At 49.2% G+C, this 11,397-nt stretch overlaps 2 protein-coding genes across 8 annotated transcripts in view; both read left to right on the top strand.

Annotated features, from left to right (window-relative positions):
- Positions 1 to 1,769, top strand: part of LOC123373923 (SRSF protein kinase 3-like) — a 63,378-nt gene extending 61,609 nt beyond the window's left edge. For all 7 annotated transcript variants that reach the window (XM_045023206.1, XM_045023204.1, XM_045023211.1 and 4 more), the window contains one exon: positions 984 to 1,769. In XM_045023206.1, the coding sequence (XP_044879141.1) occupies positions 984 to 1,240 (257 nt within the window). In that variant the 3' untranslated portion in view covers positions 1,241 to 1,769. The remainder of the gene's footprint in view (positions 1 to 983) is intronic.
- A 2,280-nt stretch (positions 1,770 to 4,049) lies between these two features.
- Positions 4,050 to 10,878, top strand: LOC123375052 (probable peptidyl-tRNA hydrolase 2). The gene is made up of 7 exons (XM_045025628.1): positions 4,050 to 4,096; positions 4,441 to 4,620; positions 4,974 to 5,045; positions 5,138 to 5,212; positions 5,598 to 5,695; positions 6,318 to 6,432; positions 10,039 to 10,878. Exons 2-7 carry the CDS (start codon positions 4,552 to 4,554, stop codon positions 10,126 to 10,128), a joined length of 519 nt encoding a protein of 172 aa, XP_044881563.1. The 5' UTR covers positions 4,050 to 4,096; positions 4,441 to 4,551; the 3' UTR covers positions 10,129 to 10,878.
- Positions 10,879 to 11,397: the final 519 nt, after the last annotated feature.

Here is an 11,397-nt window from a genome sequence, read left to right on the forward strand (position 1 = left end):
GCCGGTGGAAGGGTTCCCTGGCCACGGCAGGTCTGGGCTGCCCCGGCTGCAGCAGGTTGGCAGCCAGGCTAGGTGGGGGCTGGGGAAGGGGCGTCCCTCTCACGGCTGCAGCAGGACCCCGTGCAGGTTCCCTAAGTGCTTACATGGCGCTAAGTAGATTGCGGCTGCGCAGCTTACAGGAAACTTAGCCGCTGACCCTACGGATACCACTAAGGCAAAAATCTCCAACAACCGCGCACATGGGCACGCGCACACCTAGAATGGAATAGACGTGAGCAACACATCTTGAAGAACAACCATTACAAAAAGGTAGGTAACCATTTACAGATCCAGACTAACATGGCTACCCCTCTGATACAAAAAGATAGGTAACCGTTTTTTCCTTCCATGGTGCCAACAAGAAGTGAGTCAAAAGATAGTCATTATTGATATTTTTCTCATTAATTGTGTATATTTGTAAATTTAATTGACCCATTGGGTACTGAACGTGCCTAACCTAACTGCATGCTCTCTGGGCAAGGACTGTGTCTTCTGTTAAGTGTCTACCAGACTTCTGGGCCTGTAAAAGCAACAATCATAATAAAGAAATTATACATGAGTTTGCAGTGAGATATGGCAACAAAAAAGGGCCAATGCATTTTTGGGCTGCATTCACAGAGGTGTCACGGAGCAGGGAGGTGATGGTCTCTGACTTTATGGCCCCTGGTGTAACTGCATCTAAAATATTTATTTCACTTTTGGGCATATTACCACCAGAGCAATGTTGACATAGTGGGGGGAGTTCAAAGATCAGCACAACTGGCTGACAGGTGGCACTTTACAGGTATTGAATAAGTATAAAGAGCGAAGAGCAGGAGAATTATTTAAGATGGTACAGGGAGAATCCAGGAGGAGGTGGTGTGTAATAAAGCAGCAAGAGGAGAGGGATTTAGGAGACTTTTATACGCAACGGTGAAGTATTGTGCTTATGTCGTCTTTGGTAGGTGCTCTCCTACGGATTTCCAGGCTTTTCCCCTGTACTCTATACAACACCCTAATGGACAGATACAACTGGACAAAGCATGAGGCTGCTCCATTTACTAGCTTTCTTCTGCCAATGCTGGAATACACACCAGCCAAACGGACAACAGCAGTGAAATGCCTCCAACACCCATGGCTGAGTACCCAGTGTCCAGATCAGCCTTGTGACTCTTTCTCTGGAGATGGAACACAGAATATAAATTTATTCCACAGGACATAGAACTATACCAGATGGCAAATCTGTTGAAGATGCAGGCCATAGAATTCATAGCGCAATTCAAGCATTGGCAGCCTTTCTCTCTCCCACTATGTTCCTGTCCTTTCACCAGGCTCCATTCCCCTAACACCATAATCCAAGTAGCCTGATTGTCTCACTCTCTTTCCTCAGCAGCTTGTTGTCTGTTACAATGGATCCATCTCTGTTCCTGAACCTAGGTGCTTTTACTCCATTACTTTCCCATTTATTGCCACATCTATGCACCTGCCACCAATCTGTCTACGGAGATGGCACAACTAGGGTGACCAAATGTCCTGATTTTATAGGGACAGTCCCGATTTTGGGGTCTTTTTTCTTATATAGGCTCCTATTACCCCCCACCCCATCCCGATTTTTCACATTTGCTGTCTGGTCACCCTAGGCACAACTCAACTTCCATATTGGTTTCTGCAGAAGCTAGACTTCCATTAAAAGAACAGGAGTACTTGTGGCACCTTAGAGACTAACAAATTTATTTCAGCATAAGCTTTCATGGGCTGCAGCTCACTTCTTCAGATGCATAGAATGGAACACAGAGACAGAAGATATTTATACAAACAGAGAACATGAAAAGGTGGAAGTACACATACATACATCTCCTGCTGATGATAGCTCATCTCAATTGATTGGCCTCTTACAGTTGGTATGGCTACTTCCACCTTTTCATGTTCTCTGTGTGTATAAATATCTTCTGTCTGTGTGTTCCATTCTATGCATCTGAAGAAGTGAGCTGCAGCCCATGAAAGCTTATGCTGAAATAAATTTGTTAGTCTCTAAGGTGCCACAAGTACTCCTGTTCTTTTTGCGGATACAGACTAACACAGCTGCTACTCTGAAACCCGTCATTAAAAGAAAAGTTAGGTTCTAGTCCTCTGTGCAGAGATCTGCTGCCTGCTAAATGTGGAAAGTCACAAATAGCTAATGCTGTAGTCTTCTCCCTCAACAGGTATAGAAGAGCTAAGCCCACTGTAGTTTCTCTGAATCAGAGTACAAGCTGCGCGAGGAGGATCCACAAAGGGGTTTAATGGTCTGGCAGCGGTACTGCTGGAAGCAGACCTTTAGGCCTAGCTCCCTAACCAAGTAGGGAATGTTCATGGACGCCATCAGTTACTCTAGATGTGAGAAAAGCCCCTTTGCTTGACTTTTGCTTGGGGCAGGAACGAGGAAAAGAGGGGACCAGCAAGTCTTTAGTGTGAACTATCTAGTACAGGTTCTCAAACTGGAATCCACGAGGATACTCCAGGGGGTCTGTGAGTCACGTCCAGGACCACCAATCAACTCCTCTCCCTTCCTCCCAGTACCTTCTGCAGGCCACAGAACAGCTGTTCAGTGGTGTGCAGGAGATGCTGGGAGGGAGGGGGAAGGAGTGGGGATAGGGCTTGCTTGAGGAAGGGGAGGGGCAGGGGTAGAGCGGGGGTGGGAAGATGGGGTGGGGCCCTGGGGGAAAGGGTGGAGTGGGGGTGGGGCCTGGGGCTGGGCAGGGGTTGAGCACCCTGGGGAAAATTAGAAGCCAACTTGGGGGTCTATGAAAAGTTTTAAATCAAAATGGGGGTCCTCAGGTTCTAAAGTTTGAGAACCGGTGATCTAGTACATTTTGATAGGTGTTAACTCTGAGTCTAATGATGATGAGTTGCATGTCAACACTGTTAACTATTTCCGTACTGATCATTTTATCAATGTTACTCAGCTCCTCTGGGGTTACAAGTAGGATGGGGGAGAAGAAGAGAACTACCTTCTCCTCTCCTGTTATCTGATCCCAGTACTGCACTCCCTGATGCCATTTCCACAGCCCAGGTACCACATCTGTGGATGCTCCTATCTCACTGGCCTTCCAGGTAGCATTGCATTTGCTGAAGATTTCTTAGTCAGATACTTCATCAAAGGATATTCCAGATGTTTTGGCTGCAGTGTCTTATTCTGAGATGCGTCTGTATGTTCTTTACATTAAACAGGCATAATTCTGAAAAGGCTTCAGTTTAATTAATCCCCTTATTCCTGAATGGTTTGTAAGCATATGCAAATACCACACTTTGATGGGTCTTGGGAATTGAAGGGTAAACACACTAAATACAGTAATACCTGTAGGGACCCTGGATTCAGTTTGGCAATTCCTCCGAGTGGTCTGTCTAGACTAGTATCCTTTCTCAGATATTGGCCAGTACTTCATGTTGCAGAGAGAATGAATGAAACCTCATAATGGACAATTAAGCAGCAACCTGCCCCAAAAGGGAAATTTCTTCTTAAACCTGTTTAGTTGGCAGTTGGAGGGGTTACAGACTATTCCTTTTTAATCCTGTTTCATGTAAATGCGGACGTTCATGTTATCCATATATTGTTCAGTATCTTTCTGACTTCAGTTATATCTTGTGCTGAGTTCCACATGCTGCTGCTGTGTCTGAGCAGCATTACAATGCACGCGTGGGTCAGATTCACACGGGTGCCATCTTTCCTCTCCCCGGCTCAGGCCCCCGTGCCTGAGCAGCCCGTGCCTGGTGCCTGGTGCCGGGCGGGGGAGAGCGGCCCGGCCCAGCGGGGTAGGGGCAGTGGGTGACGGTCGGGCCTGGGTCCGGGCAGGGAGGCCAGCGGGATTGGGGCAGTGGGTGGCGGTCGGGCCTGGTGCCGGGCGGGGGAGAGTGGCCCGGCCCAGCGGGGCTGGGGCAGTGGGTGGCGGTCGGGCCTGGTGCAGGGCGGGGGGGTGGCCCGGCCCAGCGGGGTAGGGGCAGCGGGTGACGCTCGGGCCTGGTGCCGGGAGGAGGTGGCCCGGCGGGGCTGGGGCAGCGGGTGACGCTCAGGGCTGGGTCCGGCGGGGGGCGGCAGCAGGTGATGCTCGGGGCGGGGGGGGGGGTGGCCCGGCCCGGCGGGGCTGGGGCAGCGGGTGACGCTCAGGGCTGGGTCCGGCGGGGGAGGGGCAGCAGGTGACGCTCGGGGCGGGGGGAGGGGTGGCCCGGCCCGGCGGGGCTGGGGCAGCGGGTGACGCGCTGGCTCTGGCTGGGGTTGCGCGGGGCGGGGCGAGGCGGAGCGGCCCGGCCGGGTGTACTGGGGTGGGTGGGGGGCGGTTGGAGGCGGGGTCAGAGGCGAGGGGCGTGGCGGGGGGGACGTTGGGTTGCGGAGGGGCGGGGCAAAGGGGTGGGAGGATAGTGGATGACGGGACGGATTCGTTGCAGGTGTGTGGGCGTGGCCGGGAATCACATGGACGCGAGGCGCAAATCGGATTGGCCGTGCCATGCCGGCCGCAGCCAATAGGAGAGTGGAGCGGCTGCAGGTCGCGCGGTGGGATGGAGGTGGATGAGGCGCTGCTGCCGCCGCTGCGGGAGCTGGGGGTCCCTGAGGCGGCGGCGCGCCGGGTGAGTCCGGGGCCGGGCCGAGCCTGGCCCTGGCCCTACGTGGGCGGAGCCGGGGGCGGGGGCGCGCCGGGTGAGCCCGGGGCCGGGCCGGGCGGACGGGGCCGGGCCTAGGTGAGCCGGGCGGGCGGCCGAGGCGGGGGCTGGGGGTCCCTGAGGCGGCGGCGCGCCGGGTGAGTCCGGGGCCGGGCCAGGCCGGGCGGACGGGGCCGGGCCTAGGTGAGCCGGGTGGACGGGGCTGGGCTGGGCCGAGGCGGGGGCTGGGGGTCCCTGAGGCGGCGGCGCGCCGGGTGAGCCCGGGGCGGGGGCTGGGGCCGGGGCCGGCTTCACGACGCTCTTCCCCCACTGCCCCCCAGGCGCTGGCCCTGACCGGGAATGTGTCCGCGGAGGCGGCGGCGCAGCTCTACTTCGGCGGCCTGGAGACGCAGGTAGGTCCCCACCTGTCCCGCGCAGAGCCCGGCCCTGGCCGCCCCCGCGCGGAGCCCGGACCCAGCGGCCCATGCCCAGGTTTCTTTTTCAGGAGCAGGTGGATGGCGGCGGCTGCTACAAGATGGTGTTTGTGGTGAACACGGAGCTCGCCATGGGCGTCGGGAAGGTAACGTGCTGGGAAGCCCAGATTCTAGCCGGCCAAGCAGCGGCGCCGGGGTTGGTCGCCTGCCCAGACTGCGGAGCCACCTGTGAAAAGAGCTGGGTGCCAGCTCATTGCGTGGCCCTGTAGAGAGGGACCTGGCCTCCCTGTGCTGCTCTGCCCAGTTCCCTTGGGTTGCACACACCACTGGGACGTGAATAAGCATTTTGTTACGGAGGGGGAAATGAGCTTGTCCTTCTCTTATCCCCCCGCCCCCCATCTGGGAAGGAGATGGGACTGGCTCCTGCTGAAGGCTGTATGTGAATGCAGAGGACTTGTGCCCCTATTATCACACAGTGGGAGGAGTGGCTTCAGTGGCTCACCTGTTCAGATGTAATGTTTCCCCTTACAGATAGCAGCCCAGGTCGGACACGCAGCTGTTGGCCTGTACCAGTTAATACAAGAAAAATCCACTGGGAGGGAGATGATCTGTCAGTGGGATGAATATGGGTAAGATGGCAGTGTGTGCATGATAGACAAGTGTCCAGCCAGCCCATTGAATATATGTTGTAAAATTCAGAGACAAAACGGAGCGCACTGACTCATGTTGGTCAGGCTTCCTTGTTGGGAGGGAGGGTGAAGGATTGAAATAATGGGCAATATCAAAGACTTAGCTTGAGGGGCAGCAGCTGCAGAGCTTTCACAGAACTTCACTGCATTCCCCTTGGTTGTCCCTCTTAATCTCCCCTTTCACTAATTTTGCATTCACTCTAAATGGTTCTTCAAGCAGTTGTCTGAAATGGTTAAACGGATAAAGATGAGTAGACATCAGAATGATCCTCATTCTACTTGGTAGCTGAAAGGGCTAAAGGAGGGAGGCCCTTTCTTATCTGGACTTTTTGTGTCTCTTGTAGATAATTTATCTGAAATTTAACTTAATAAATTAATCTAGAATAACTGTTATGCTCATATCTGAAGCAAGTGGGTTTGCAGTTGCTAGAGATGGATATCTAACTCTTGTTAGGCCAAAGACTTCCTTAGCTTGTACACTGCTCCCCTAGCCAAGCAGCTTGTGATAAGAGGTTGTGGGATAGTATGAGCTCTTTCTGATCACTTGCTTTTTCCTTGTTAGTGCGAAGAAGGTTGTAGTTCAAGGATCAAACACTGCCCACCTCATGGATCTGCAAGCATTGGCTTTGAGCCTGGAGCTGCCAACATACCTGGTGCAGGATGCAGGGAGAACACAGGTAACCAAGCTAGGAATTGAGTGCATGTGTGTAACTAATACAATGCATTTGTCTCTTTAAAAGGGTCAATGTCCCAGAGCTTGAAAACATTTGTGAGCAAAACTGATTCGGAGGAAGAACTTAAAACAATATGAAAAATAATTGGAAGTCAGTCTAAGAGAACTTTACTAGATGTCTTAAAAACCCCATAATTCAGCAATTATCAAACGATTCTTCAGTTAAACTGTTCTAGTTAAAGGATTTGAAAGAAGTGATAAAATTTAAAAAAAAAAGTTGGAAGGGGAAAGTAGACACTGGTAGCAATGACAACAAATTAGCAGTTATAAAATGAAGACCTTGAAAAGGGAAGCCAGAAGCCTGTAGCCTGTAAGGCTAAGGACAATAAAAAGGAATTATTCAAATATCGGAAACAAAATAAATTCTAGCAATGATGTAAGTCTGTTGTTGGATAGGGATGGTAAAATCATAGAATCGTGGGACTGGAAGGGGCCTCGAGAGGTCATCCAGTCCCCTGCACTCATGGCAGGATTAAGTATTATCTAGACCATCCCTGACAGGTGTTTGGACATTTTTAAGAGCAGGTTAGACAATGATGAAGATTCCACAACCACCTTAGATAATTTATTCAAGTGCTTAACCACTCTGACAGTTAAGCTTTTTCTAATGTCCAACCTAAACCTCCCTTGCTGCAATTTAAGCCCATTGCTTCTTCACGTATCCTCAGAGGTTAATGAGAACAATTTTTTTTCTTCCTCTGCCTTATAACAATCTTTTATGGACTTGAAAACTGTTATCATGTCCCCTCTGTCTTCTCTTCTCCAGACTAAACAAACCCAATTTCTTCAACCTCCCCTTGTAGGGCATGTTTTCTAGACCTTTAATCATCTTTGTTGCTCTTCTCTGGACTTTCTCCAATTTATCCACATCTTTCCTGAAATGTGGTGCCCAGAACTGGACACAATACTCCAGTTGAGGCCTAATCAGCGCAGCATAGAGCGGAAGAATTATTTCTCGTTTCTTGCTTACAGCATTCCTGCAAGTCATGCCAGAATGATCTTTACTTTTTTGCAACAGTGTTACACTCTTCACTCATTTAGCTTGTGATGCCAACAATTATGCAAAAAAGCAGAAGTGTTCAATAAATGTTTGATATTTGGAAAGAAGCTGGATGACTTTTTACATCCTACCATGGTGATGGAAAACCTACTACTCTGACAGTAACTAAACAGGGTGTTAAACAGCAACTGCTAAAATTAAACACTTAAAGATTTTCAGTGGATATCTTGCACCCATGGGTCCTAAAAGAGTTGGTGGAAGAACTCTGAGCCATTGATGCTGATGATTAAATATTTGAACACTCTGGAAGTTCTACAAGATTGGCACAATGTTCTTCTTTCCGCCAATATTTTAAAAGGGTAACCTGAGTAACTTTAGGCCAGTTAGCCTGACATTGCTCCCATATAAAACAATGGAACATCTGATCTGGGGTGCATTCAGTAAAGAACATAAGGATAGTAGTATAGTTAATACCAAACAACATGGATTTATGGAAAATGTTTCTTGTCAGACAAACTTGATAACATTTGTGAGATTATCAACCGAGTTTATAAAGATAATTAACATCATGTACTTAGACTTTGGTAAGTCAAATACTTAGTACTCATGACTGTCTGGAAAATATATATATACAAAATCATGAAGTGAATACATTTAAATGGGGGAATTGTTATCCAATAGAGATGTTTCTGTTTGGATATTGCAGGAATCTGTTTCTGGGTCAATTTTATGTAATATTACCAATGATTTAGAAGAAAATATAAAATCATTGTTGGTCAAGTTTGCAGATGTCAGTTTCAATATAATGAGGACTGCTCAAAACAGAGCAATGTGCAGTGTGTGGTAACCTGGAATCAATGGGGGGAAGGTGTGTGTGTGTGTGTGTGTGTGCGCGCGCGCGCCTGGTTTGAGCATTGGGCTGCTAAACCCAGGGTTGTGAGCTCAATCCTTGAGGGGCCAAGGATCTGGGGCAAAAATCTGTCTGGGGATTGGTCCTGCTTTGAGCAGGGGGTTGGACTGGATGACCTGAGGTCCCTTTCAACCTTGATATTCTATGATTCTATCCCAAACACAAGGTCATATATCTAGGATCCAGGGATGTAGGTCCTAGGGATGTAAAAGATTAACCGCTAAGCATTAAGCTTACCATTAACTGAACCTTAACCATTCGCCCTGGCCACGTCGGGCCAGCCGGCTGAACCCACTTATAGGTTGGGGGACTGCATCCTGGAAAGCACTTACGCTGATAGTGACTTAGGGACTAGGGTGGAAATTAGCTGAATGTGAGGTCCAGTGCAATGTTGTGGTTGAGCTAATGCGATTCTTGGATGATGCAGAAGTAGGGAGGTGGTATTAACTTTATATACAGCATTAAGGAGACTATTGGAATACTATGTCCAGTTCTGTTGCCAACACTCTAAAAACATGTTGGAAAGGGTTCCAACAAGATCCAACAATTTGCGTTCTTACTGTGTATACTTGCTAGACTAAAAAAACTAAATCTATTTAGTTTATCCAGGAAGTTGAAGTGACTTGATCAATCTTTAACAGGGGTGGGCAAACTTTTTGACCTGAGGGCCATATCTGGGAATAGAAATTGTATGGTGGGCCATGAATGCTCACAAAATGGGGGTTGGTGTGGGAGGGGGTGAGGGTTTTCATTGAGGGTGCGGGCTCCGGGGTGGGGCTAGAAATGAAAAGTTCAGGGTGTGGGAGGAGGCTCTGGCCTGGGGCACAGGCTCTGGAGTGGGCTGGGGATGAGAGGTTTGGGGTGCAGGAGGGTGCTCCAAGCTAGGATCAAGGAGTTTGGAGGGCAGGAGAAAGCTCAGGGGTGCAGGCTCTGGGCGGCACTTACTTCAAGCTGCTCCCAGAAGCAGCAGTATGTCCCTTCTCCAGTTTCTTCACGGAAGTGTGGTCAGGTGGCTCTGCGCACTGCACTGTCCACAGGCATTGCCCCTGCAGCTCCCATTGGCCAAGGTTCCCGGCCAATGGGAGCTGCGGTGGTGGCACTTGAGGCGGGGCAGTGTGCAGTGTGGAGCCCCCTGGCTGCCCCTATGTGTAGGAGCCGGAGGGGGACCATGCTGCTGCTTCTGTGAGCTGTGTGGAGTGGCCCCAGCTTCCCAGCTGGAGAGGAGCAAGCCTCAGACCCCACACCTCAGCGGGAGCTCAAGGGCTGGATTAAAACAGCTGGCGGGCCGGATCCAGCTTACAGGCTACAGTTTGCCCACCCCGATCTACAAGTACCTACGCAAGGAGAAGATTTGGTGGTGGACTCGTCAGACCAAGGCAAGACAAGATCCTATGGCTGGAAACTGAAGCTAGACAAAGGCCTGCATTGTGCAGGAGGTCAGACTAGATGATCATACTGGTCCCTTCTGACATTAAAGTCTATGATTTCATGAATTCAGACTAGAAAGGGTGCAAATTCTTAACAGTGAGGATTAATCATTGGAACAACTTATGGACATGGTAGACTCTCACTTTGAAGTCTTTAAATCAAAACTGAATGTTTACCATCAACTGAACTGCACGTTTATCTCTCCACTGTAGGTTCCAACTGGATCATACACTGTCCTTGCCATTATCGGAGAAGAAGAAATAGTGAATCAGGTGACTGGGAAGCTGAGGCTGTTGAACTGAGAGCAGCACCAAAGCCTATTATTTCGTGCTGTACCTGACTACACGCTGTGGAATTTGAAAGCAACCTATGTGCAATGTGGAGAAAGAAGCACCTGTTAACAGTATCTCAGGTCCTTCAGAGAGTCATGGGAACCAGACAGCTACTCTCCTTTCTACCTGCTGAAGCTGCAGGGGAGCATGGTGCTAGGGTGAGGAGGCAGCTCTCTTCCTTTCATTTGAGGGAGTCTGTCTTGCTAGACCAGGACTGTGAGAGGTAGTATTGCTGATCTACTGCAGGTGGATTAGAGAGACTGCTGCACATTTCTACCTCTAGCTTCCCTAGAAATTGTCTTGGAAAAACAAGGCTTGTATTTTCTGAAACGTGCTTATGAACAAGATGAAATTCTGACAGACACCTTGCCTTTCCTTGAAGTCTCTGTGGTGAGCTTGTGGCTCTGTTAATTCATTGTGGCTTTTTATTTTTGTGGGGGGAGATGTATGTCCTTTAATCTCTTGCATAAAAATGGGTTTCAAATATTGGATGATTAAATGACTAAGAACATACACAGTTGTATTAGGTAGGTTTATGGGGGTCAGCTAGATATGAAGGGAGAATAAACCCTCCTGTTTCAGAGCTGGGAAGAAATTTCCATTATGGGCAGGTTATTCCATAATTGCCTTCTACAGGAATTTCTTGCACTTGTGTATCTGAGACTAGCCATTGTCAGAGAGAGGATATAGGATTAAATAAACCCTTGGTTTGGCAATTCCTATCCTTCTAAAGCCTATTCTGGTAGTATAAACTGAATAGTGGCAGGGATGCAGGCTTGATCTTGTTATGAAATGTACTGTTGAAATAATTACTCTAGGTGAGGAAAATGGGCATTAAATTAGGATTAATATTTCACATTCAAGAGGGGAGGAAGGTAATTTTTTTCCTCACCCCTAACATCCTGCTTTTAGGTCTTGGTTGTGGTTTTGTAGCACATGTGCTTTAGGTGGAATTTCTAGTGAACTTTATTTAATCCAGTTGGTAGAAAATAGCCGTGGGTGTTTTAGGCAACAGTAATAGCTTTTAGTTGTGTAGGCTTGGCTGATTGTGTCTGTCTGTAGGTACTGGCCCATGGCAGCAGCATCCAAGTTTGCATGGTTCAAATGTGTGGGGTTTTTTCTTTGCCCATAACACCTCCATTCCAAGTACACCGTACACACAGTTCTGGAATTGGAAGAGGTGAAACTGGCTGTCCCATGAACTGGATCTTACTACTGGTGGTCTGAACTTCCAAGACA

The sequence above is a fragment of the Mauremys mutica genome, chromosome 7 (assembly GCF_020497125.1).
Source record: "Mauremys mutica isolate MM-2020 ecotype Southern chromosome 7, ASM2049712v1, whole genome shotgun sequence".
Classification (NCBI taxonomy): Eukaryota; Metazoa; Chordata; order Testudines; family Geoemydidae; genus Mauremys; species Mauremys mutica.